Source organism: Lontra canadensis, unplaced genomic scaffold, assembly GCF_010015895.1.
Source record: "Lontra canadensis isolate GAN:19392208 unplaced genomic scaffold, GSC_riverotter_1.0 scaffold13, whole genome shotgun sequence".
In the NCBI taxonomy this organism is placed as follows: domain Eukaryota; kingdom Metazoa; phylum Chordata; class Mammalia; order Carnivora; family Mustelidae; genus Lontra; species Lontra canadensis.
In genome coordinates this window covers 17,040,551-17,067,932 of record NW_022631007.1, presented here as the reverse complement: position 1 = coordinate 17,067,932, position 27,382 = coordinate 17,040,551, and the positions used below count along the sequence as shown (strand labels likewise).

At 52.1% G+C, this 27,382-nt stretch overlaps 1 protein-coding gene across 1 annotated transcript in view; it reads left to right on the top strand.

Moving 5' to 3' along the window:
• Positions 1-27,382, top strand: part of HDAC4 (histone deacetylase 4) — a 281,806-nt gene that overhangs the window by 13,232 nt on the left and 241,192 nt on the right. Inside the window, exon 2 of the mRNA XM_032857625.1 lies at positions 20,689-20,927. Coding sequence (XP_032713516.1) covers positions 20,906-20,927 — 22 coding nt within the window. The 5' untranslated portion in view covers positions 20,689-20,905. The remainder of the gene's footprint in view (positions 1-20,688; positions 20,928-27,382) is intronic.

Below are 27,382 nucleotides of genomic sequence, written 5' to 3'. Positions count from 1 at the left end.
ACTCAGCTGGTCCCCCAAGGCCTCCAGCTGCCCCGGCTGCCACAGGACATGACCTGCTCCTGGGGGCTGTGCTCCTTGGTCCCCATCAGCCGGCCAGCCAACGAGACCTTAGGAGTGGCATTGGGTCTGGGCCCCATGTTCCTCTCGGAGCTAGGACCTTGCCTGGCTCTGGCAGTGGCCCTCTCACCTGTGGTCTCTCCTCCTGTCATTGCCATGCCCCTGGCTCCCTATTCTCAATGGCATTTGGCTCTCGTGCCAGTGGCCTTGACCCTCACCCTTGAAGCTTCCTGCCTGGGACCCTGCCTCTAGTCTTCCGTCTTTTGCCTGCATCCTGACTACATCAGCCTTCCCTGTCTCCTAGTCATGGCGCACCTGTCCTGAGGACCATGGCTTCCCATTGTCTAGAATAAAACTCGGGTCCCTTGCCTTGCCTGTGGGGGTTGTAGGGCTCCGTCCAGCTTCCCTTCCCCAGATTCTGCAGTCCGTGCCCTTTGCCTGGCTGCACCAGCTTCCACCCTGTTTCCTGGGCTTTCCCACCCTGGGCCCTCGTGTGTGCCTGCGTCAGGGGCTTGTGTGGGCTTCCAGGACAGCGATAGGGGACCGCCTCTTTTGGATGGCTGGATGGCTCCCTCTCGATTCGCTAGTGGCCGAAGGTGTAGTCATGATGTCCTTGTCGTCCCCGAGCCTGACCATCGTTTCTCCTGGACCCTGTCCTTTTCCTGCCTTGTGATGAGAAACAGATGAGGAGGCCACAGGGGCTCTGAGTCCTGCTGTTGTCACCCTGTCCTCTGGAAGTGCCCGGGGCCAGAAATGGATAGAGTGAGGCCAGGTGTGTGTGTGTTGCTGCTGCCAACCTCAGCCCCACTGATGAAATTGTGCTGCCCCCGAGTTGCAGGGCTCCTTCCCATGGGCTTAAGGTCGAGACGTAAGGAAGCAGATGGTGTGTGTGGCTGCCCCTTCCCACGGCCCATCTCTGCCTTCCAGGTCCTTCCTCCTAGGGCTGGGCTCCCTGTGCTGTGCTCACAGCTGGAGTCGTGTTCCTTGGGTTCTTACTCTCCTGACCGCTGCTTCGAGCGGCCCCCAGCTGCTTGAAGATCCTTTTCTTTGCTTGCCATGGTGTGAACGTGGTTGGGAGGCCTCAGGCTCAGGGAAGCAGAGGCTCAGGTTTTCTCCGGAAGGCCTGGAGTAGAGCTTTTTTTTTTTCCCCAGGGGGCTGGGGAGGGGGCTTCCTCCCACAGCAGGAGGGGCCCTTGGGCCTATGTGAGAGAGTGTCAGGAAGAGGCTCTTCCCATGGGAGGCCCCCCCCCACAAACGTGCTCTGGACACCCACATTCCCGTCTCTGGCCCTTAGGCCCAGCTGCTCTGTCAGGGTCTGTGCTCCCGGTGGGCCATAAGGGGCTGGGAGTGTCTCCTGGCCTTGTCACACCGGGGGAAGGGGGTGGTCCAAGTCTCACCTGCTTCATTTTCCTGCGGCCCTTCTCAGCCAGGGGTCCCGTTCCCAGCTTCTTTCCTCCCCTGCTGGCCTCTGTTCCTCCTTGGGAGAAGGCCATCCTCTGCACTCTGTAGGCGTGTGTGGCCTGAGCCTCACTTTGCATTCCTGTTCCCCTGGCCTGGCCCTTTTCCTCCATTCCCTGGAGTCCAGGACTGTCCTCTGTGCTGGCTGGTGTTGTGGGAGTGCCACAGCCGGCTCGGGGCACCAGCGGGGAGGCACGGCAGTGGATAGTGGGACCCTGGTCGGTCCCCGTCCTTGCGATGCTGCTTTACTTGGGACAGAAAGGAATACTTTGTAGTTATGAGGCAAACTTGGAGCATGTTGGATTGGGAGAATGAACTTTCGTTTGTTGCTTTGCCAGGGATTACGTCCTTGCTACTCAGAGGGGCCGGGTCTGGAGTAGCTGTTCTGGCCCCCAGCCTCTCTCCCTGTCACTGCCCAGCCCAGCTCCATCAGGCCTGTTCTCCAAGCCCAGCTCACTCTCCCTGCAGCCAGTAGTGTTCTCCTCCTTTCGGATCCCAGGCTCAGAGACCTCTGAGTTGGAATGTGAAGGACGGGGCTACTTAGTGACTCTGCCGTTCTCCGGAAGATGCGGAGGCCTGGAGCAGCACGGGGCCTCCCGGCTGGTGAGGACACTGAGGGTGCTGTGGTGAGGTGGGCCCAGGGCACTGGGATGGCTACAGGCAGTGGGTGTGTCTTGTGGGCACTGGAAGGCTGGTGTGAAACCAGTGAGCTGGACAGTCACGTATGATGCTACAGTAGGAAAACCAGTGAGCAGAGAATACGGTTGTGTTACATGGCAGAATGGACATTTCACCCGTGTTTTTAGATAAAATGTAAATTGTCTCAGAAAGCTCCCTCGGGGTGGGGAGTGATGGCTTCTCCTGGCCTGGACCTGCCCAGGGGAACACTGGTTCTCCCCATTGTGGAGGACTTGGAGGGAGTCTGGGAGACCCCTGCCCATGGCCCTCTGGGCAAAAGTCCCTCTTGGTCCCCTAGAGAGGAGAGCCCTGTGGCCAATGCCGGGATGGCCAATGGAGGCCCCTACGAGTTAGCTCTGTGGTTAACCCGTCAGAAGGGAAAGTATTTCTCTTGTATGGCCTGGGAGTGTGTCTTATTAAAGCATTTGCAAGATCATCAATGTTAAGGGAACTAAATTGGGAGAATAGATCAGCGACACACATAAGCAGTTACTATAATTGGGGAAAGTACTATTGATTTAATGTGCATATGTGGCAGAAGCATGTTTGATGAGTGCCTTGATAAGAAGAGACAGGCTGGGTGTCACAAAGGCAGGCAAATAAAAAAAATCCATTAATTCTTCTATTCATTTAAAAAAATGGTATTTCCGGCTTTTACAGTGACAGTTTAATAATGAGGGTGCCTAATTTTAATCTGTTAACGTGGGTGCGTGCCCTGCCTAGCTTGGGAAACCAGCTCCTGTTGGTGTGATTCTGAGCCGTGGTTGATTGCCACGGGGAGCGCAGAGATCCGGGGGACCTCAGGTGAATTCCTAGTCTGTCGCCCCGCAGGACCGTGTGAGCTGTGCGTCACCCAGGTCTGCCCAGGGAGCTGCGTGCTGAGCCGCAGGAGCCGGTCTCAGCTGAGAGAGCGTGTGTGTCACAGGGAACTGGGGTGGTGGCTTCGTGACGCCCTTTCCAGGGTGTCTCACCCAGGGTGACTGTCATGTCACTGGTGAGGCTTTCTGAGTGCGGAGTGCTGGCAGGGTTCAAGCGAGTGACACGCATCTGTTCCAAGATGGGCTCGTTCCCACTGCACCGTCCCACGACATAGCTAGTAATTTTGAAACCACCGGGGACAAGTTACAAACGTCATTTACCAGCTCGGGGTGAAGAAATGAAATTAACTTTCATTTACGTTTTCTGCATGAGAATCAAATGTACCTTCTTCTCTCTTTCTTTTCTTTTCCCTTTCGCATTTGAAAAATGGGTTTCCATTCCCCAGAAGTTAACGTTTTCCGCATGCAGATGTAGTTAGAGACAACAAAGAGGCATGTTTGTGTGGTCCTGACTGCATAAAAAGAAAGGGGATTGCTGAATTGTAAATCACACTTCTAGAATACTCTGAGACCCAGCCCCACTAGCCAGCCCACTGCGCGCTTGCTGGTGTGGGGAGAGGGGCAGCGCCCTTATTCTGAGTCTCTAGACTGTGTTGTCCTCGGAGCAGGCATGTGAGTCACGTGTCTGCTGATAGCTCACTCCCCACCAGCAAGCTCTACCTGTTCTGGTGCGTGTGGGGGTGGCTGGGGGCTCGGTGTCATCGCTCCCACTCAACGTCTTAGCTGACTGGACACCGCCGTGACCCGCAGGTGCTGTGGACGGGGGCTGTTGTTCCGTGGCGAGGGCCCACCGTGCCCTGGGGAAGGTGACTGCCGCTTGCCCTTATTTCTCTGATGGATCGCAGGCCAGCGTGGAGAGGGATGCCCTCTTGGCACTTGCTTCTGTGAAACTGGGGACAAAGAAGGGTAATAGGCCATGCAATAAACCGTTTGGGCAGTTCATTGAATTTCTGTGTTTGTATAGCTAGCTTTCAAAAAAAAATCTTTGCTTGTCATGGTGGCAGGAAGCACATGACCTCAGATTTGCTGTCCTAACTATGTTACGTGTCCAGCTCAGTCATGCCAAGTGCATTTGCATTGTTGTGCGACCAACCTCCAGAACTTTCTTGTCTTATACAACCAAATCTCGGGACACAGTAGACATCAGTTCCATGAGTGTTTTTAAAGATGGGTGGCTCTTACTGTCCTGTCATTTGCCAACTGTGAAGGAAAAGATGGGAAGAGACAAATGTTTGTGTATACAGTAATTATGCATATATGCAAATATATAAGACACATGTGTACATGTCAGGACTGTGTGTTAGCATATGGTGGATAGGAAGTGCGTGTAACCTGCTGTGTACTTCGTGTTAGCATGAGGTATGTGGCATGTCAACTGTACACACATGTGTGTGAGTGGGTGCACACTGTGACTTCCAGGGGCCTCTGGGGCATGTCCCCGAGCAGGTGGAGCATGGGCCTTCTGCAGCACGTTCCTTCCCACTCCTGGGCACCACATTCTCCAGCCTGACCGTGTCATTCCCTTTCCCTAAATGACGTGGCTCATGGGCCGCCTCCCTGACCCCATATCTCCTGTTTTGTAGCTGGTCTCCCCACTGTGCACCTGCCAGATGGGAGCCTCTGGTCTGAACTCCTTTCCCACCCCAGTTGCCTGGCAACCAGCTGAGTCCCCCGTGCCCCTCAACTGTCAGTGCTTTGGTTCAGGTGCTGAACTTTGCTCACAGCCATGATCCCGTCCTCCCTCCTTCCTTGAGACTGATGCCGAGGCGGCACCGGCTTATAGGTCAGAGGCCAGAGGGTCCTGAGTGGCCCTGCCAGGGAGGGGGAACCTGGGGCAGGGCAGCACATGGCCTAGGGGACTGAGCAGAGGAGGGAGAGTGCTGTGGATGGAGAAGAAGGCTAGCGGAGTCAGGACTGCCTACACCTGCTGGGCATCAGGCTGGCTCGGGGCCCCAAGGCACAGGGCCCTGAATGATGCCCTGGGGGTACGGGGGGGGTGCAGGGGAGGAGCTGGCACTGAACTTTAGGAAGTGCGTGGAGGCCTGCAGAGGCAGCCCGGGGTCAGGGTGGGCAGGTCCAGGACGGCGCGGGCACTGGCGGAGGTGAGAAGGGTTTGCGGACTTGTTGTCTGTTGATAATTGCCAACATACCTGATGTCACCGTGTCTTTTCTTTTTCCTTGGTTGTGGCCTGCTCGTGTCTCTCCTGGGCTCCCCTACCTGCCGTGGGCCCCAAGACCAGCTTGCCAGGTGGTTGGGGCCTCTAGGGCCAGTCCTCTGGCGTTGGCATGTGAATAGGACCCTGCAGTTGGCAGCTGGCATCAAACCGGTGCTGATGGGGGAGACGCAGGCCAGGCAGAGCTGTCTGGGGAGGATTTTCCGGGCTGGCATGGTCTGTGCCGAAGGCGACTGCTTTCAGAGATGAGGCCAGAGACAGAGGGGGATGAAGGGACGTTTGGAAGAAGACTTGCTAGCATCTGAGGCTGCTGTCACCTGGGCCGTGGTTAAGTGGCACCGAGGCTGTGTGGCCCTGGCTGTCCTTAGGAGGTGGTGCCGTGCTTGGCTCTGCGTGGGCGGGCGGGAGGGTCTGTCCTTGGTCCTGTGAGTGCTTACAGGCATGGAGTCAGGTCTGGTGGCCGAGCCCCGGCTGCCAGGCGTTGGTCCCCATCCCAGAGGGGCCAGCTGATACGGAGTGACTTCCCTTCTCTGTCAAGGCCCTGGTCTGTGAGGCGCTGGTGCAGCTGCACTCTGTTGTGTGGGAACCTTCTGCCTTGGGCTTATTCATGGAACAGTGTTCCATAGGGACCGCCCCCCCCGGCCACAAGTGTGCACTGTCACGTTTTTGACAGCGGTGTGGTACCCTGTGCTCTCTCCCGGGCTCTCCAGGTACATGGAGGCATCACTAACAAACAGGACCGGGTATATTTGAAGCGCGCTGATGTGATGCCAGTCGTGAAAGGCTCCCACAGTAAACTCAATCCCCACAGACCTCCCTTCCCCCTGCCAGCACTTGGGGTCCGCACTCAGCCACTTAGGGTGCCCAACCCAATGTCATGATGTGTTGTGCCTGTGCTGTGCATCAGGCTCAGCCTATCCATCCCGTAATGGGATGCTTGTACCCTTGACCGACACCCACCAGGGATGCCCATCCCAGCCCCAGCCTGCTGTTTTTTTGACAGTCCCCCATGTATGGTCCGTCAGGCTATGCCAGGGAAGTGCCATATTACTGACCGCGGAGGATGCAGGTTTGGGGCCAAGGCAGTCCCCACTGTGCATCTCCTGTTCCCTGGGTGGTGACAGGTAGAGTGTCATCTAGGGGATTCTGCCAAGGGGGCTGGGGCCAGGCAGTGCCTTCCTGGGGCTGTGGCGTGGAGTACTGTTGCCCAGAATTTGCCTGCCCTGCTTGAGGGCGATTGAAGCCTGTGGGGATGGCATGGCATGCGTCTGCTGCGGTTGGTGAGTGCAAGTGTGAGTGTGTGCGGCTGTCCTGTGCATACACTTATGCAGGGCCTTGGCGGTCGGGGCGGGCATGGGCTCAGGCAGACGTCGGCACAGATGAGGTTCCCTGGTCTGAGGGCCTGGCTACTGCGGGCTGTGTGGGAGGTCCTGCTGTGGGTCGTGGCTTTTCCCGGGTGGGGAGGCGGAGCCGGGTCCCCACCACAGCTGCTGTCAGCCATCCAATTAGGAGATAGCACTGTGTTGACACTTGTGGCGACTCTAATGATTTATTTAGCTGTCTGTAATGCATCCCGAGGATGACTTTGAACTGATACCCTGCAAGAAGGAGAGCATGAGCGATGCAGAGATTGGTCCCAAGGAGAGGGAAGAGCCTGAGTGTCATGGCTGTCACCCGGCCCCTGCCCTTCCGTCCCCCGGGTGTCCGGCAGCTGTCCGTGAGGAGCTCTGTGGGCTGCTCGGCATGGTGTCACCCAAAGAGGGCTGTGCCAGGACACCTGGGCTTCTGCCTTGGGCTCCTGACCTAGTGGGGCCAGGGTTCTGTTCCAGTTCGGACTTTCTCAGAACGTGGGGTTTTCTCCTTTCCCCTTCATCCCCTGTTGTCAGTCAGGTGCTTTAGTGTCATGTCTGTATTGTAGAGTCCCTTTCCCCATGTGGCCCTTTGGGAAGATAAGGATTCTACACCCGGGAACCTGCCAGTAACAGGTGTCCAGGGTAGAAGCGTGAACTCGTCTGGCGAAGTGCATGGCCAGCCATGCTGTTTCCCAGGAAAAAGCAGTGGCAGTCCCAGACGTGGCAGCCCTGAGACTCTCTGTCCCGGGGGGGACGTGGGACGTCCATGCTGGAGGGGCACAGATGGCACATGAGCGTATTTGCCCTCTGTCCACCGTGACACCCTCTTCCTTTGAGTTCATTGCTTGGGTGGGTTTTTGTCCAAGGGTAACCACGGCCCTCTGCGTGTTCCGTGGAAGCAGCTGCAGGCCCACCGGGAAGGGTGGATGACTGTCCCTGAGTGTGTGCTGGGAAGGCGGACATCAGAAGGAGGGCAGAGGTTGACTGTTAATTCCACGTCTTGATTGTCTGCAATGCTTTTTCTGTACTTTTAAATAAAAATAGCACATTTCTCCTTTTAACAAAAATACTCCTTTAAATGGACAGTTTCAACAGTAAGTGAGTTTGAAAAGTGGGAACTTGCAGCCCCCACGTCTGCACTGACGGCCATGGTTCTGGGGTCAGAGCAGGCCCAGGGGCGCTTGCTGTGGGGTCACCATGAGAGGTGGGGACACCGGCCATGGCCACCAGTGTGGGCCCCTCGTGTGTCTGATGGCAGTGCTCCTATGGGTCGCTGCTCTTCCCGCCAGCCTGCATATAGCCGAGCTTTGGTCCCAATACACCTGTGTCTGGACCAGGAGTTAGTCTGTGCCTGACGCTCCCCTCTGCTGGCAGCCAGGGGAGACAGCTGGTAGCCGGGGCTGCCGGTTCCGGTTCCCCTCTGACTCTGGCTGGGGCTCCTGATACTGGACAAGGACCCAGCAACAGAGGTGCCCAGCATTGTCCATGGGTCCTGGGTTCTGCTCGATGGGTCAGCTGGTGCTGCTGACCCAGGTAGCTGGAGTTGGGGGAACATCGGGGTGACTGGATCCCCTCTGCCCTTTCACACAGTAGTGCCTGACTCACAGGGGTTCACTCGCATTGAGTCCAGAGAATCTGGGGTTTGGGAAAACCTACTCCGGGTACAGAGTCCTCCCTGTGGCAAGCAGCACATGCTGCCTTCCCAGGAACCCTGTCTCAGGTTCGTGGGGACCTGTGACAGCCCCACGTCACCCAGTAGGGGAGGAATGTGCATCACCAGATACTGAGACATAGTAAAGGAGAGGCCGGCTTTTGGTGGCAGGTGGAATGTCTGTGTACCTCTTTCCTTAGGTGGCAGCGGCCCTGCCCCTTCACCCTGCTGTCCTCTTGGGGACCCCACTCTCTGTCCAGAAGGAAGCCGGCGAGGCAGCTGGTGGAGCCTGTCGAGACCTGGCAAGCAGGTCAGTCTGCCCCACAGAGGCCACCTTCACAGAGCCGTGGGGTGGTACACAGCACGTGGGAGTCTGCTTTGGCTTGTAGGTCAGTGCACAATCCCCTCCCATGCCCTCCATCACTGGTCCTCTAATTCCTCCCAGGGAGTGCTTTCACCTCTGCTGACTCCTATCTCTTGTATCTACACCCGGACATCCCAAACTCTGTCTCCTAAGCGGGACTATTGGGGATACATCTGCATGCCACGGTTCTCAAACTCTGGTGTCAGGATCCCTTTATGTTCTTGAAAATCAGACCGGACCCCAGAGAGCGGTTGTTTAAATGGCTTATGTGTATGGGTACTTACCACATTGGAAACTAACACAGAAATTACGGAAATATCCATTTAAAACTAAATGGATCACATAGTAATACGGCAGTGTATTTTTTTATGAAAACTGTTTATTATGTAAAACAAAGAATGGAGGGAGAAGAGAGGCATCATTTAGCATTTTTGCCTGTTTCTATAACGTCTGGCTTGGTGAAAGACAGCTGGATTCTCCTGTCTGCCTCTCGCATTTAATCTGTCATGATTTCTGGAAGACTCCACGGTTCACCCATGAGGAAACAAGGGTGAGAAATGCGAATAGCATCTTATTGTTACCATGAAAAGAGTGTGGACTTCTCCCACCTCCCGTAGAGGCCCTGGGGACCCCCAGGGACCTTGTACCACTCTTGTACCATGGTGGTTTCCTTGTGGTTGAGCATAGGGTCAGGAAGAGGTTTAACCTTTATTAATGGGAGTTGACCAGTCATCTGGCTGATGGAGGTGTCTCCTGTCACCGAGCTGTTTCTCCTTCTCCTGGGACAGTCAGTGAGGGCAGGTTCCTGGCTTCTTGCTGGTGAAGTGCTATGTACTTGTGTTTATGTTGGGAGCTGTGGGAAGGTTACGGAGCTGCGTGTGGCCTGCCTGGGGGCACCCCGGGTCCCGCTCGGAGTCCTGTTCTCCTTCAGGGGGTTGCAGCCCTCTGCCTGGGTTGCCCCTGGCCAGGGCTGTCTTGTTGCTGAATGATCCATCAAGTTTTCTTGGGGCTCCCTGCCGGCCGGCCAGCCAGAGTCTTTGCCACTAAAGTTATTTTATTTAGCAGATAACGAAGACCAGTATTGTTTTACCTGGGTGTGTTATCCATTTGAACCCTTAATCTAAAGAGTTTATTTTATCAAGCAGTTTATACACGTTAAAACTAAGATACGGTTATTTATCAGTAACTAGATGTAGCCATCTGGAAAAAGGATCTGGAGAGCTGGGAGGCCATTTTCTTTTGTTCCTGACAGCCAGTTGTTCCTGTGTGTGCTTGTGTGTGCGTGTATGTGCGCACGCGCATGCTTCTGAGCCCATGTGTGTGCAGGCGTGTTCGTGTATGTGCATGTGCAAGTGTGTTCGTGTGCTTGTGTGTGCAGGTGTTTTGGTGTGTGTGTGAGCATGTGCTCGAGTGCTTGTTTGGGGGAGCACCCCATTGACCTGCTGCTCGCTGCCCATGCTGGTGCCTTTATCCCTTTACCCTCCACCATCTGCCTGTGGCCTCCTGAGTAGGTGGAAGGATCTGGGCTCTGCTTGGTAGAGCCTGCATTACTCAGATTTCATGAAATACTTCATATGTTACTCCTCTTAGAACACACTGAAATGGTGTTTTATTACTTTCAAGTGTAGAGGCTGTTCTGAAGCTAAAAAATAAATCAGTCCCAACAAATTGTGGGGAAAAAACCTCAAGTCTTCTACATGACCGTCTGTCCTAAAACAGCGCTCTTCCAGAACGTAATTGCTCAACCCTCCAGCCTATATTTCATTAAGGATGTTTGCTGAAGAAAATAATGCTTGTTAATAAAGCTTGCCATATAAATAAGACTTGGGGAAAAAAATCACTCCATCAAGAGCTGGTTTTTTGATTAAAATTTATTAAAATTTAAATTAATTTTAATTAAGCTCAAATTACCTATTTATTCGAAAATATTTACATTAACAGTTATTTCATGGGTATTTTTTTCTGTCTGATACCCTGACCTGGGTCCTCCTTGGGACTTCCACCCATTCTGTGAGTTCGAGTCGCCATGTTTGTATCGTCATGGACACAGGATGAGTCCTGTCCTATTTCTGGGAGGTGTAACTGTCTCAGGAAGGGTAATTTGGCAAATACTTCCTGTGTATGTGCAGATCATAGTAATATAGTGTAAGGGGAATGGACCCACCAGGTAGGTATTAGTTTGGATCTTTCTTTGCAAGATGCCCTTTGAGTACATGATTCTCCCTCTGTCTCCGGGCCAGAAGGGTTCCAGAGTGGGTGAGTGAGTTTCCAGAGTAAACCCTCTCACCAGTCTTCACTAGGATCAGGAAACAGAACATGACTCACACTCTGTAAGCCCTCTTTTCCTCCTTCTGCCTGCTTCCCTACCACTCATTCCAAAGGGCAAATGTCCTGTCTTCTAACAGCACAGAGTCGTTCTGCCTGCTTCTGAACTGTGTGTACATGGAGGCACACAGCGTGTTCTCTGGTGTGTCTGTCTGCTCTTTGCCCAGAGTCAATCATGTGATATGTCCATGTCGTGCATGCTGTTTGTTCTGATAGGTCTGTGCCACCGTTTGTCCATACATTCCACTGTTGATGGGCCTGTGGGAGGTTTCCAGGCTTTGGCTCTCATGGATAAGGCTGCTGTGTCGTTCTTGTACGTGTTCCTGTTGCGTATGTGCCTGGGAGTGGCTTTGCTGGGGAACAGGCTTGCGAAGGTCTGGCTTGGTACATGCACTAAGCACTTTCCCTCCCGGGAGAGCATGCGAGTTCTAGTCCTTCCGCGGCCTTGCCAACACTTAGTTCTGCACACCTTTTAAGTTTCAGCCGTCTGTAGGGTGCCCTTGTGGTTTTAATGTGTGTTGCCCTGAGATCATAGACGCCGAGTGCTTCTTCGTGTGGTGATTGACCACTTGAGATCGTCTTTTGTTAAAAAAAAAAAAGTGTCTGTTCACATTTCTTGCCCATTTTTTATTTGGGTTGTCTGCCTTTCTTTTAATGATTTAAACGAATTATTTCTATATCCTGGACAGCAGCCCTTCGTTGGGTGTGTGTTGGGCAGATTCTCTCTGCTCTCTGTCTGGGTTGCCTTTTCCTTCCTCTGCTGGTCTTTTGACACGTGAAAATTCTTAATTTTGATGCAGTAAAAGGTATCATTTTCTTTCCTTCATTGTCAGTTTCTTAAACACTGTTGTTTTTAAATCAATTTAAGGTATCTTTGCCTGCCTGCAGATCTATGCTTTTGTTGTCTTTCAGGCTTGTCCTCCTTGTTTGACCTTGATTCTGTGCTCCATCTCATGCCATTTTCCATGGCGAGGTGCTGCCTGGGTCCAGGCTCATCTCTGTTTCCATGTAGATTGCTGTGGCCCAAGCACTATTCCCCCCTCTCCCTGTGGATGTTACTGTATTTGTGTTGGCCTCCTTTTAGAATGTTTTGTTCCTTATGGTGCCCATTCTTCTGCCAGCCTCTTAATTACATAGGTTTATAATACATCTTGGTATTTAGTAGTATAAGTCTTCCGTGTCTGTTTTTCCTCAAGATTGCTGTTCCAGGTCCTTTGTACTTCCATGTAAAATGTACAATATACTTGTCAATCTTCAAGCAGGTTCTGGCGGGAGGGTGACTGAGATCTCACTGAGGATCACTTAGTCTGGGTGCAGGGTGTGCTGTCCTGTTTGCTTAGATCTTAAATCTCACTGCTAATGTTCCCCCTGTTAATGTCCAAAGTTCTCACGAGTCCTCGGGCAGAGCTACACCTGGTCATTTGCCAATACTGGATGCTACTGTAAATGGTATCTTTTTTCAAAGTTTCTCTCTCTCTCTTTTTTGGCTGGTCTGTAAAAATACAGTAGATTTTTGTACATTGACCTTGGGCCCAGCAATCTTGTGAAGTTCCCATAGGAACATTGATAGTGGCTGTGCCCTGTTTGGGGTTTTGTATACCATCTGTAAATAATGCAGTATCTTTGTCCTCTCCGGTCCTCGTGCCCTTCACTTCTTCTGGCTGTGTCGTCCTGGCTGACGTCTCTGGGATGGTGTGGAGTGGAGACCGTGAGAGGGGCCTCTTGGCTTCATTCCCGACTCCAGATGATGGTGTGTGCCCTCTATCCTGTGTTGGGGTGCTGTGGTCTGAGCCGTGCTGTGCAGCTCCTGGCTCTGTGTTTGCTCTCAAACAGCTTGCTGTGCTCCCACCAGCCTGGCAGACTGCGGCTGTGGTGGGGAGGAGCTCGGACTTTGAGCTGTGGTCATTCTGTGCCCATGTGACACATGTGACGGGGTGCAGAGGATTGTGGCAATGCACAAAAAGAAATGCACGGCCGCATTTCTTTGCGGTCACCTAATACGGTTTTTATAAAAGAACGTTCCTTTAAGGATTTACAGTTTCGAAGACTTTGACTCTTTAGAAGGTTTATGGCTTGTTCTGTGAAATTAGGTCAACTACAATTTTTAAGGGCAGCTGCAGGAGGGAAGAACTATAGGTAATCCTAGATTCCGACACTTGGTGAAGGAAATATTAGCACACACTTACGCTGTAGTGACGCATTTACTTCCATTTATTTCATGTGGGGCAGAAATACAAATAAAGAAAGAGATGTCTTTTATATAAATATGCGCTCCGTGTCAGAGACTTCCCAGTGCATGGAGTGCCCAGGCCCATCGTTCTAAAGGTGCCGTGAGTCAGAATTCCAGAGTCTTCTGCTCACCCTTCCAAATGTGGTCTTTAATTCATGTCATAAATCAGGAAAGAATGCAGTCATAAAAGCAGTTGTGTCTCATCGTAATATGTTCGGCATTTGTTTAATTTTATTCCAAGTATATACTTTAGAGACATACACATTCTAGTTCCAACTGTTCCTCGAGAATAGGGTTTCAGAAACCTGAGGCTCCTGGAATTTTGGAGATCTTAGTACTCTTGCTCTGGGTTTTCTTAGAAAAGTGATAATCTGTTGGTTAGTCAAATGTCATTAGATGTTTACACTGAGATCAAAGGAACTATATTGTGCTTGAATTTTCTTTTATTTAAATAGTAAATTCCCAGTCTGTTTTTATATTGTGAATATCGCATTGGGTTGTTCAGAAACCTTCCACCTAAAGACATGCCTGTGGCCCTGGTAAGAAGAGGGAAGGAATATGGCTGCACAGGTCAGACAGTTTTGGTGGGCTCTCCTCTGAGACCAGGGAGGAGAGGTCGCTTTCGTGGTGGGATGGAGGCGCTGAGCTTTCTTTTCAGGGAGTATAATGGACTTCACAGCTGTGAGATGGGCCTGGAGGCCTTGGTTTTCTGCACTGAGTCCCAGCACCCGCCTGAGGCTACAGCCATTCCTCACTTAGCCTGGATGTCCTGAGGGCCGAGGGGCTCTGGGCGACCCTGGGCTCTGCCCTCCTCATGCAGGCCCAACCCGCACTGAGGCCGAGAGCCTCCTGCAGCCCCACCCGCTCCTGGATTCACCAGACCTTTGATGTCAGATGTGACCTTAAACTTCTCTTCTAGAACCTCCAGAAGGCTGAGCACTGCTGCTCTTGCAGTTGCCTTTTGAAGTGATTTCTGAGGTGGATTTAGGACAACTTTTCAGAAGGTCGTTCCGTTCAGTGCGTCGTTGTGTGCCCCAGCCTCAGGGACCAGCCAGGCTGCCGGTGCCGCGGGCGGTAGCTTGCGTCCGGCCTGGGCTGGCCGCGGCGGCCAGTGAAAAATCAAGCAGGTGGATGTGTCAGACAGCAGGGTGGCCGGACCAGTGTGTGAGAGGGGTGGGGACTGCCCTCCAGGGGCCCAGGAAGGGTGACTCTGGGGACGAGGGAGCTCCCCAGAGGGAAGGCACAGGAAGTTCACGGGCCTTGTGCCTGGGTGTTCAGGGCCCCTCGGGTGTGTGAGGCTGGGAGTGCTGCTGGGGGCCGCAGAGCCGTCTTTCCTGTGGTGTCTGCCCCATGGGGGCCCCCGGAAACTTCAGTGAGTTATTCCAGCCCAGGAATGTCACAGGGGCTGCCCCAGGGCCATCCAGCTCACTGTGACCTTGCCAGGTGGACAGGGCTCAGGCCTCCTTGCCCGGCACTCCCTCCCATGCCAGTGCAGTGGTGCCAAGGGTACAGATGTGTCTTGCTGGTTTTCATGGAACTCGTGGCCAGGCCCGCCAACATGCCGTCATAGGCCAGCTGGAGCCACACTGGTGGGGTCCTGTGGTGGGAAGGTGGGCAGCTGGAAGGATCCTGTGGTCTGGCCATGGTCTGATTCCCGCTCCCCCATGGTTCTCCGTGGCGTCTGCTGCCCAGCCCCTCTGCTACTCTGGTAACAGCCTGGCAGCTTCTCTCTGGGGAGCAACCCCTTGCTCGTTAGATTCACTTCTGTGGGGCTGCCAGGCAAGATGTCCTGCCTTTCCCTGGCCAGGGGGACTCACGCTGCCCAGCAGCTGGGGCCCCTGGGAAGAGGAGTCTCAGACAAGCATCCTCTGGGCACTGTCCATCACTTCCTGTCTCCGGGTGCCCACCCGATTTTCCAGCTACCCAGTTTCCTTCTGGGAGTTTCCTTCGCCTGCCTGGATCACCAGGTGCATTTCTGTTGGCGTGCAGCCGGGAGCTTCCAACAGGTGCGCCTTTGCTCTAAGGCGCCCTACCCCTGGAGCTCCAGCTCCTGCCTTCTGTGGCTCAGGGAGGCTCCCCGAGGGGTCCAGGGGTCATGAGGACGAGAGGTCTTGCGCTCGCTCTTGAGTGACTTCCCTAGTATTGGTCTTTGACGGCATTTGTTTATTTCATCTAAATTGTCAGATTTATCGGCCTAAAATTGTTTGTCATATTCCCTTATTGTCCATTTACTATCTGTTTGGTCTGTAGTTAATCCCTTCTCACTTTCTTGGTATTATTAATTTGTGTTTTCTTTCTCTCTTTATTTTTCCTGATCAGTTCAGGAATAAAAAAATAAAATTTGTCAATTTTATTGTCTCAGAGAATCAGATTTTAATTTCTTTTTTTTTCTCTAATTTTTCTGCTCTTTGTTATTTTTTTTTTTCTACTTATTTTGGGTATACTTTTTTCTTTTTTTATAGTTGCTTAAGGTGAAACCTGAGCTCGTGGAGTTGATCCCTCCCTTCCTAGTGTGGGCATTCGATGCTACAGATCTCCACGTACTGCCTATCTTGATAGGTCAGCAGTGCCTTCTGATTTTTGCTCTCATTTTCTCTCTGACCCCTGAAGTGTATTATCTGTATTATCAGTTTTCCAGCTGTCTTTCTGTTTTTGATCTCTAATTTCAATTTCGTCTGAGAACATGCTTGTATCTTTGACTTGTCTCTTTTAAATTTACTGAGACTTGTTTTATGGCCCCAGAGCTGGGCCATCTCGTCAGGTTTTCCGTGTGCACTTTCGAAACCACGTGAGGAACGAGCGTTGTGTTGGTGATGGTGCCCTGTCAGCGCCGTTGTGGTCCAGTCCTCTCTAAGTTTCCGTCTGTTTGCTCTAGCAGTTACTAAGAACAGAGTTGGAATTTCCAACTATAATTGTAGATTTGTCCATTTCTCCTCACATTTTCATTAATTTTTGCCTCACAAATGAAGCGCTGTTACCGGATGCAGAAACGGGTCAGTTGTGTCTCTTTATCGTTATGAAATGCCCTTCTTTATCCCTGACGATATTCCTTCTTTAAACTTTGTCTGATACTAATGTAACTGTGACAGCTTTCCTTTGAGTAGTATTTCCATAATTTATCTTTTTCCATCTTTTACCTTTAACCTATTTGCATTTTTTTTCAAGATTTTATTTATTTGAGAGAGAGAGAGAGATTGTGAGAAAGAGAGCACAAGTGGGAGGAGGGTGAGAGGGAGAAGCGGGCTCCCTGCTGATCGGGGAGCCTGATGCGGGACTTGATCTCAGGACCCTGGGATCATGACCTGAGCTGAAGGCAGACTCTCACTTGATTGAAGTCCATCTAACCTATTTGTATTTTTATACTTTAAGTGGGTTCCCTGTAGGCAGCATGTAGTGGGCATGTAATGCTTGGGGAAGATTTGTTTTACGGTTTAGAGTGCATGACCTCCTCTCTCCATGTTCAGTGCTACCTCTAGGACTGTGCTCTTTCCCCATCTTCATTCCCGTTCCTGTGGGCCAGGAACTTGCTCAAGTTCACTTGCTAAGATGGTGATCTGAGATTCAGACCCAGAGCCGAGCCCGGGACCCTGGCAGCATTGGCTCTCGTGCCTGTGCTCTTGGGCATTCTGCTATCCTGCAAACCAACAGCTGGCTAGATGTTTCTGGAAAGGCCTCTCTGGTTTCCCCTGAAGACCCAGGGTGTGGAGTCAGTTGAAGCCAGAGAAACCAAGCTGAACGGTGGAATCAGTGGCTCACCTGAGAGCGTGAAGGAAACCCTCCATCCCCACCATTCCCTGGGGTTTGTGCTGTTCCCCCCCACCCCCAAACCTGCCAGGACACTGGGCAGCTGTCCCTGTGGCATGTGAGCAGCTTTTCAAGCCCCGTGCCTTTGTGCTCCAGGTGTTGTCCTCCTTGCTAGTGGTAGTCCAGAAAGAGTTGGTCTGCGTAGAACATGGTGAGGTCTGATGAGAGGATTGTGAAATGAGAGGCGCATTATTTCCTGGAACCTTCAAGTTCCTCTGGCATTGGGTAGGCTGGTACGGGAGCAGTCAGGAAGAGCCCATGATGCAGTGCCTACCGGCTGTTAGGGGCTAGGTGGTGTCATCGTGTTCCCCCTCCCCAAGAAGAAAGGCTGGAGTCCTAGCCCCCAGGACCTCAGCATGTGACCTTATTTGGACATAGGGTTGTTGCAGATGTCATCAGTTAGGATGAAGTCCTGCTGAGGGGATTGAGCCCCTGATCCAACACGGCTGGTGCTTGTAGAAGAACATGGCCATGTGAAGGCGGAGACACAGGGAGAAGCTGTGTGGTGGCAAAGGCGGCGTGCCAAGCAGTATCAAACATTGCCAGCAACCACCAGAAGCTGGGAAGAGGCAGGCAGGGTTTCCCTCGAGGTTTCCGAGGGTGGATGTCCTTGCTGATACGTTGATCGAAGACTTAGGAAACCTGGGTGCCTCCAGAACTGGGAACAGTGAGTTTCTATTGTTCTAAGCCCTTGGGTCTGGGTGTGGTGCTCTAGCAGCACCAGGAAGGGAGCCCACTTCACGTAAGCCCTGTCCTGTGACAAAGCTCACTTTCATAATACGGGCTCACGGGCTGGCAGTTGAGGGGAGAAGGTGTGTGTGGTGCATGAGTTGAGCCAGGCCAGTCTTGATTTTTCCTGCACATGGATGCTTTCTGTTATCAGGGAGCAGGGCTTGCACGTGGAGAGATGTCACGCTGAGCGTGGTAATCTACGGAGCAGTGGTGTGCTGCGCGTGTGCTCGCTCCCGTTCCCACCTCGGCTCTGCCTCCTGCCCATTTTGGCCACGTGCCCTGGCTCACGGTTTTCTCCAGTGTCTAACATCTTGTCCCTGATTCCATGGCTCTGAGACTTCTGTTCTTGCTTTTGTTCTCCCTCATAAAAGTGTTGCCACGGTAAGATCCTACATTTGCAGGAGTTTTTATTCATTAGGAATTTTACACGTCTTTTTTTTTTTTTTTAACGAACACTGTGGTCGTGTTTTTATGAGTGTTGTTATTGATTTCTGTGGTGTCCCAGTTATTAAATCGCAGTTTTGAGCAGTCCACTCCAACCTTGTATTTTTTCAGATGCCTTGGCATTTTTAGGGTAGTGTCGCAGAATGTGAGATTCCTCCAGAATACGTCTGTTGTAGCATAGCAGAAGCTCCTGTCCTCTGTTTCATCTGCAATTGGGAAGAGTGTCCGTCTCAGTCTGGCAAGACTGCATGGGGTTAGAGCCTGCTGGGCACTGGGCTGGGGACCAGGGGTGTAGCTGTGAGCAGCAGACTTTGGCCGACATTACAGTGGACGCAGGATGGGGAAGGAGCAGGTACACATGGCTTTTTGGCAAAACCCAGGTCTGGACTGGAGCTATTCTGATGTGAGGATGAATGAACAGAAAGTCCCCCTATGGGGTCTCCTAGAATGTGGTGAAAAGGAAAATACCCAGAAACGCAAAAGACGAATATACCTCCGAAAGCAGTCTACAGTCAGAGGCAGAAAAAAGAGATTTCAAAAGACTTTAGCAGGGAGAAGACGTGGCTCCATGGACGGTGAGGAAGAGGGGTTACGCTGAGCGGAAGAGATAGAGGAAGGGGTTGTGAAGGGAACTGGTTGAAAATGGGGAGTCTGAGGTTAAAATCTATTTCAGAGGCCATAAGGAATCAGACTGATAGCGTGGAAAATAGCAGCCGTGCTGTGGAGAACATACTTGAGAAGATGCCCAGGAACGCAGAATAAACAGCAGGTGTGCCAGTGGTGGGAGAGGCTAGAGCCGAGGTCGATACCAGCCAGTTAGGAGAGGGGTCTCTGAGGAAGCCAGCACAAGTTTCCCCGAAATAGGAATCCAAATCCAGTTGAAGAGCTTTCTTCTGAGCAGAAAAGAGACCTGTGTGTATTGAAAGGTTCATGTTTGGAGCAAAATCAATGAAAAGAGGTTCTTACATCTTCTGACAACACTTCCGAATTTCAACATGAAAGAAGAACATTCTTGCAGAATCCAGACAGAAGGAAATGACAGCAGCAGTGGCATCCAAGCTCAGTCCCCAGAAGTCCCCGAGGAAGGAGATGGACATGGGGGTTCTGCAGGGCCAAGGGTGGGGCCAGGTCTAAAGGTTTCAAGGGAGAAGTAGGGTTTGTGTTCTCAGATTTTTATACCCAGCCACGCTGGGACCTTTGTGTGAAGGGTGCTGAGCCGTCAGAGATTTGCAGGAGAAACCATTTACATTGTCTTCGAGACAGAGGTGTTTCTTTCTGGCCAAGAGATGAATGAAAAGTCTGAACCTGAGGTAAAGGTCACTGTGTTTCCTAGGGAAACAACCAGATACTGAACAGCAGTTGTGAGGATATTGATCACAGAGTTATGGAAACGTGGTATGGAAACCACTGAAATGGCTAGCCTTCGGGTGGCGGTCATTTTCCTGATGGACTGGTTAGGGTTCTCTGAGTATAAGCAATGGGCAAAGAAAGGATTGTGAAAAATTTAATCAAGAACAGGAATCTGTCACATCATTCGAGGAGGAGGTGACAGAGGCCTCAGAGGAGCCTCGGACCAGGGTCAGTAGGAGGTTTTCCATAGTTACCACAGTCACAGTTTGTTTCCACTTTCTGATGGTCAGAGATCAGAGGCGAGTATATAAGAATTCACCCATGATGCCTCCACATGGAGGCAACACCTGTTGCTGGGTGTTCTCATGCTTGTCGCCAGGTGGTGGTGCTCCATAGAGGAGACAGGCCTTGGGGAGAGGGTTTGGTGAACTTGGCGGCGCGCGTCCCGTACCTGGTCCTGAGGACAGTGCCACCTGAGGCGGTCAGGGGCAGTCCTCGGAGGGAGGGAGACGGCCATCCTCTGTCATGGATGGAGTAGGCAGCAGTCTTGGTTGTGGTGTGACCGGGAGTTGTGAGTGACTTGGGGACATTCCTGGCTGTAACAGCAGCGCAGAGAAGAGGACACACAGCTGTAGAGTGGGCAAAGGGCGGAGAAAAACATCAGCGAGACAGGTCTGAGCCTTAGTGAGTGTTGGCCTCTGGTGCCAGCATCGTGGTTGACTTGAAACGCTTCGCTATGATGAGCATGGATTACTTTTATAGTCAGAAACTGGAGTTAAAAGGGGAGGGCGGTAATTATGAAGATGGAAACACAGGGGTGGGGGGGTGGGGAGGGGCCTGCACACGGTGCAGCAGCTCGTGCAGAAGCCAAGTGTGGCCTGTGGGACCACAGCCCCACGAAGTATAGATGTGTGGGCAAGGGGCCCGGCCACATGTGGTGGGGGTGGGCTGGGCCGGTTGGTGGTGCTGGTGCCAAGGCTGAGAACCGCTGCTCTGTGACGTGTCTTCACACCTGTTAACGAACAAAACCCCCATGTGGTTTGTGTCAGCAGAACGGATTCCACCCGGAACGGCTTTTCCTCCCGCAGTGCATCAACGTGAACACCCACGTTGTTTCCCTAGTTAGATGCTGCTGTCCACGAGAGTCCTCACCCCCTCACTGACCCTGCTCTTCCTTCTCTAACCACGCAGGTCACCCCCCGAGAGCCCACGGAAGAGTCCTGCCTGCCTCGTGGATGACTCGGCCTGTGAGACGTGGTCAGCACGACGGGGAGTTTTTGCGGCTGTGCGCCAACACTCGCTGCGGCTGTACTTATATGTGTCCGTGCAACGTGGGGGCTCTTTGGAGCTGTCGTTTACGTGGAAGTTGTGAGCCGTTTTGAACTGCTTGAAGGAGTAGACGCTAGCAATGAGCTCCCAAAGCCGTCCAGGTAAGGTGACCCCCGTCCTTCTCTTTTGGACGGCCGGGTTCTCCCTTTAGGAGATGAGATCGTGTGACTGCGCTGGCCCGCAGCATGGCTGTGGTCAGTGCGTGCCCGCCCGGTGCAGAGCAGATCGTGGGCTCTTCGTCTCAGGGGTTCAGGGTCGTGTCTTTGGCTCTGATTTGCACGTATACAGATGGCATGTGGTTTCCAATGATGCTAGGAGAGGAGACTTGTACTTAGCAAGGTGATGTTTAGGTTCATCTCTGATTTGTTGAGTTAATTACTTGTTTTTGAGGGGACTTTGCGGGGTGGGAGTGCTGCTGTGTTGGGGCCCCTGGGCTTAGTCTGGGAGGCAGCACCTGGTCTACACCTGCCTCGGTGGCCCCAGGATTTGCTCCTCAGGTCACGCTTTGTAGAGGCACGGCAGAGGTCCTGGCATGCACGTAGTCTTCCTAGTGCCCTGAGAATCTCAGACCTGGAGGGAAGAAGTGACATGTCTCAGGTTACAGAGCTAAGTGGCCAGATGGATTAGCAACCACGTTTATGGGGCTCTTAGCTTTAGAAGGGTGTCACAGGCACCTACATTCATCCTCTTGCAGAACCACAGTGTGGATACCTGGTTAAAGCCTGGCGCACTGCCTTGACCTGTTTAACAGGACCGGCCTCCTGCAGAGCCAGCACTGTCCACCCAGCTGCGGCCTCTTCCAGGGCAACGTGGGCTCGAAGGGCACTTGGATAGCGGGTCTGTCCTACATCCACGCAGTGGGGGGAGGCAAGGGCTCACCCAGTCAGAGTTGGCACGTCCCTGAGCGAGCCTCGGGCCTGGCCTGGTGGTGTGGAGCCAGAGGTTTAGGATCTGGGTCTCTCCCTTTGGGATTGCTCCAGAACATTCTCATGCCTTCCTTTGGCTCTGATCAGAGTTGTCAGAAGCTCCAGAGAGCAGGATTCCCAGTTATATTTAGATATGAAAGCTTTATTGATGTAAATGGTTTGTGTATTGATTGATACAAAGCATAAAACAGAGTTAAGCCGTCTGGATCGAAGTGTGTAAAAGAGACACTGGGTGGTGCCCAGCTCTCCCTTCGGCTCAGAGCGCGCTGCTGCCGTCTTGAGGGTGTGCTTGTTCCTGTGGGTGAACACGGAGGGGCATGCATGCAAACACTCGAATAGAGTGGGGTCATTCCATATGTGGGGTTCTGTGTTCTCCTTTTTCCCCATTGTAATGTATTGTGAGCATCTTTTGATGTCTGCACATACACAAGCGTCACTTACTTTCGATAGCTTGTCCATGGGTGCTTGTGTGGTTAGGATAGCAGACCCAAATCGGCATCCCACAGTTACTGCACGTGTGTTTGTCTGTACGCTTCTGCACGTATCTCCATGGGCCCAATTCCAGGAAGTAGAATTGCTAGGTTGGAGGACGTGAAGGTCAGGTCCGTTCTTCTGTTGCTCCAGAAACAGTCTCAGCTTACCTTCTTAGTTAAGGTTCACAAGCACCCAGAATTTTCTCCATTTGCCCCAGTGCTGGGGTAGATGCGGTCCATTTCATTGTTGTCAGTATGCGAGAGAAAAACGATTGTTTGAATTTACGTAACTATGCACACGGGGTGCACGTTTTTGTACAGATAGTCAAATCTAGTCCATGCCGCCCACGCGTTTGGAGAGAAAGAATGCTCTTTTGTTCCTGTTTCTGTGTCTCAGGAGATCTGTATGTGCACACAGTTTCCTTGTTCACACATACCGTGTACTTATACCCATGTCGTCTTCTCTGTGTTGTTTACACACTAACTTCACTGACTCATGGAAGTCAGTGAAGCTTTACTCTGTTTTGAGCTCAATTTCTACAAAAATGTGCGATATTTTTTTCATGTTACTGACCATTTTCTGCTTTGTATGTTTCAGTGTGTTTTTCTGCACTTAAAGATTGATGACCATATCTCTTGGTAGCTCAGTCCTCTGAATAAAATACATACTATTTTTCTTCCCTTAATGTTTTTTGCCCCAAAGTTTATTATGTCTTTTAAAAGCCTGTCCTTGGTTTCTTTAGCTCACCAACCTGTCTCCACACACTCACCTTAACCTTCCAGATTGTTCTCCCGAGAGCCTTGGCCTCTTATATAGGGAGTTTGCCCACTGATGGTTATTGGAGTCATGGTCCTGTCTGACCATGTGTTGTTCCCCCCACACTGACCCCCTGACCCCTTGCCGTCAGTGTCCCTGTCCCTCTCAGTGGGTGGGGGTCTCCGGAGAGTGGGAGCTGGCCCAGGGCTGCCGCTGCCCTTCAGGCCAGAGCTTCGTCCCTCCTGGGTCAGTGTGGACGTGTGCCGTGGTATGTGGTGGGCCTGAAGCCCCCGGGCGTTCCCTCTTCTCCTAGTCCACGGGTCTTCTCAGGGACCCGCCCTCCCCCCCAGAGCAGCCCTGCACACATGGGCACACCAGTGGCCCTGTGGTGGGCTGTGATTTGGGCCACGTCGTGGCTGCCCTTCCTTCCCGAGGCTGTGGCCCGCCCGGGTGAGGTTCTGCTCCTAGCGCTTGGCTTCCCTTCATGTCGATCCTCTGGGATTTGTATTTTCTAGGAGGTTCCCCCGAGTTTCTGTCTATTGACACTGCCATCTTCCCATTGTCTAGCTTTACCATACATCCGTTTGAATTTGTATTTATGTCATTTTTCGTGGCCTTCTGGGAAGAAGGGCAATACTAGTTGTTCGGTTTGCTCTTTGGAATGGGAAACTTGTAGGTGTCCTTCATCACTTTTCTTGAGCCTGAGGGGACGAGTTCTGTCTATGCGCCCGCACGGCTCACTTGTGCCCTTTCCAGTGTCCCTGGCTGGGTGCCTGCCTTCCCCCGTCCCCCGGCTGTCCCTGCTCTGCCGTGTTCCTGTGTGGCCGTGTGGCGCGCCCCCCCCCCCAGGCTGGGGAGAGCCCAGCCCCATGTGGTCCCTCCTCTCACATTTGGCTGTGTCTGTTGCCTTTGCCCTGATGATAAAATGACGTTTTTGTTTGATATGTATAATTTTTCTCTTCCCTGTTTTTCTTTAAAACTCCCGCTGGTGTTGGGTGAGGTATGCGGTATGATTTTATTGCTGTGCTTTCTGAACTTTGCCAGAGCCAGGCCCTGGTTCTCTGACGTAAAACTGTTAGCTGTTGGGGTTTTATGGCTCTGAGTAACTATTCCTAATGATGAGCAGCCTGGGGAAAGGCCTGGGCGATCCAGCCTGCTAGAACTCCTCTTTGATAGCGAGAAGAATGAGAGCAGGTACTGAAAACATTAGGCTTCTCGCCTAACGCAGTGCTCTACACCTCTCCCCTCCAGGGATGTGCCCGAACAGGTCAGGATGGCCTGATTGGGACATAGGGTGTCTGCTCCGGAGGTGAGTCCCTGGTGCAGGATGAATGGAGGCCAGACGCGTATGTGGACCTCCTAGCAGGACAAGCAAAGGCTCCCTTCTTCCTCCGCCCTCCTTGTAAATCCCAGGGAGCCTGCAGTGGGGTCTCGAGGATTCGTGTGTGGTCTCCCAAACCGTGCTCTTGCTAGAAAACCGGTTGAGCCGGCCTGCAGTGGAGTCACTCGAGTGTCCTGTCTTTCCCTGTATCTTTCTTTGTGAGGGTGTATGATATGGGGTTAAAAGCAGGAGAACTATTTTGGGGAAAACTTTGTGTATTTAAGATCAGTGTTTTAATTTGGACCATTCTTTGATTTCTTAATATTTTGTTCAGTGTGAAATACCCCATCCACATAAAAGCAGCTGGGAAGACTGTGTTAACAATAACTTAGTGATTAGTGAGTTTCGACATAGTCTGATTTCTTCAAACTGTCGTCAAATTTGAATCTGAACGTCTCCCGGGACAAGGCCATGCCTCTGGCTGGTCTGAGCTGGAGCTCTGGGCTTCCTTCCTCTGTGTACTCTGCTGTCCCTCTGTTTGAACTTGAGTCTGTTTGTTTCAGCCAGTTTGGCTGCCAAGGCTCTTAGGTTTTAATACAGAAATTATCTCAGAAAGGAACATTTGTATGTCATTGAAATCATGCTTTGCCATGATTGAATGTCTCAGGAATATTCCAGAGTTTTAAGGGTAGGAAATGCATTTTGAGGACATGTCATCAACACAGGGAAGACATTGGTTTGGAGCCGCTGGTGACAGGTGGGCCGTGGACCCTGAGCAAGGGCCTGGGCCTCAAGCGGCAGATGGAGAGCTGGGGAGCTGGGAGTGGCCTCGCATGAGGCCTGGAGGAGGGGTGCTGGGAGTCCCGTAGCTTAGGTGAAGGGGACACAGCCTCAGTTTTTGGCTGCCAGAGGACGGGAGCAGCCGGTGACAGCTGGAGGAGAGTGCTTCAAGACCTTCTGGAAAAGTGTGAGGGAGCCCCCAGTGGCTGATGAACTCGGGGAGAGTGCTGGGCAGAGGCAGAAAGACTGAGCCCTGAGGACACGGGCTGGGGGCATGGGGGGAGTCAGACCCATTCCTGATGCGCAGCCAAATGCAGATATTTCAGGGCGGGCGGCAGGAATTGCCTCACTGGTCCCAGCCAAGGTTCAGATGGGGGACACCGCGCATCTTGCACTGGCCTGCCTTCTACAGGAAAGCTTTCCAGAGACCCTGGTGCGGCTCCCGTCTGCAGTGGTGGTCTGCCAGGCGTTCTTGGAGCACCCCACACAAGAACATTCGCAGCTCCCGAACTGCCACCATCCCCGGTCCCCCATGCCATCATTATCTGGGATCTCAATCAGTCAAGGTTTGTTCTGGAAATGATGGAGACGTAACGACTTCTTTTTCAACCCACTTTTTTTTTTCCTCTTTTTTTTAAATCCTCAAATTGTGTTTTGTCTTTTAAAAACCACGAATGCTCAGTCGTTATGAAGAGCTCGGAAAATTCACTATCAATGGAGCATTGATGGTTTGTTTTGGCAATTCTCTGAAAACTCTTATACAGTGTGTGGAACATTTGCATTTATGTCCTTTTTTTCAAAGCCACCATTGTAGAAATGCAAATTTCGGAGTTCTGAGATGCTGAATGTTGGATGATTAATGATATTGAAATTTAAGAATGAACTCGCGGTATGTATTTGACATAGAAAACCCAGCGCGAGAATGATTAGACGCCATTGAGTGCGGCGCGGCAAGTGGAACAGAAAGGCCGTCCTTGAGGCGCCCGGCGGCAGGGGGCAGGTCTGGCGCGGACAGCTGTGGAGATGTGTGGCCACCTCCGCATGCTGGGCTGGGCTCTGCGTAACTGTAGATGTTACTTACAATAGTGACAGATCCGTGTGGGTTTCTCCCGTACTCCCAAGTCAAGATGCGCCGCGCTCTTAGGACGCCGGAGCGAATGGCTTGTTCGTTCTCAGTTGTGCTTTGCACCTGTCCCATTTGTGTGGCATGGTGACCCTGTAAAGCGAGCTAGCACACGTGAGTCCTGTTTTGTAGATGAGGAAGCTGGGATGTACTGCTGCTGGGGGCTGAGCTTCATGGCAGTGGCTCACTGGAGAATTGGTTGCCTGCCCTTAAGGGGCATGTGCCCCGAGCTGGTGGACATTGGGTGCACTGGGCCGAGTCAGGAGGCGATCCAGCTGACTTGCATGGAGCTTCCAGGTGGTGTGGTGTGTGGTTCAGGTAATGAGAGGAGGTGGGTGGGGGCGCCAGAAGGGGAGCAGGTTGGAAAGCAGGGCAGGAGCTTACCTGCCCAGATCAGGCACCAGGGGGTGGGCCCAGGGGCCTGGAGGTGAGAGCTTGGTGCGGTGGAGGGAGGACACTAGGAGCCGAGAGGTGGGCATGGGGTATGGGTTCTGGAGTAGGAGGGGTGACATGGTCCTAATTTCCTTGGTTCCAAGACCCCTGCAGGGACCGACAAGGGGTTGTGGGCCTGAGTCTCCTGCCCTTTCGCAGTGTGCCCTCTCCTGGGACACACGCTTTGTGTTCCGTCAGTTTAAATGAGTGTGCCTTTGCTGTGGTAGAAGTTGGCTTTGGTGCTGCTTGCATTGTGACTTGAGATATTTCTGGACTTAGGCTGAACTTCTCTCCGCCAGTCCTTGGAGACTGGGACTGGATGGTAGGCTGACTGGGTGGCTGGCAGGCCTGGTTAATTTGGGAGTTCGAGTTGAAACTTTTCATTTTACTTCTACTTAAGAGCTTTTTATTTGCTTATTTCATGAGAACATGATAAAAAGTAGTCAATCTTAGAAAAATAGCAATTAAGAAAAATTCAGATCTAAAAATCAAACTTTTAGAAGCCTATCTGGCTTTGTGTTTTTAAATTGGTTTGCTCTTAGCCACTTAATCAGTAAGATACTGGGCATATTGGCCTTTAAGGAGTGATAAGAGCAGTGTAGATGAAAAGAAGCCTTCTGTTAGTTCCATATTGGCCCCTCCCTTCATTCCCCTTTTTAGAACACAAATAGAAGAGATAAATTCTGCCTCTCGTACATGTACATCGAGCGCAACAGCTGATGGGAGCCTGGTCCTGGGATGAGC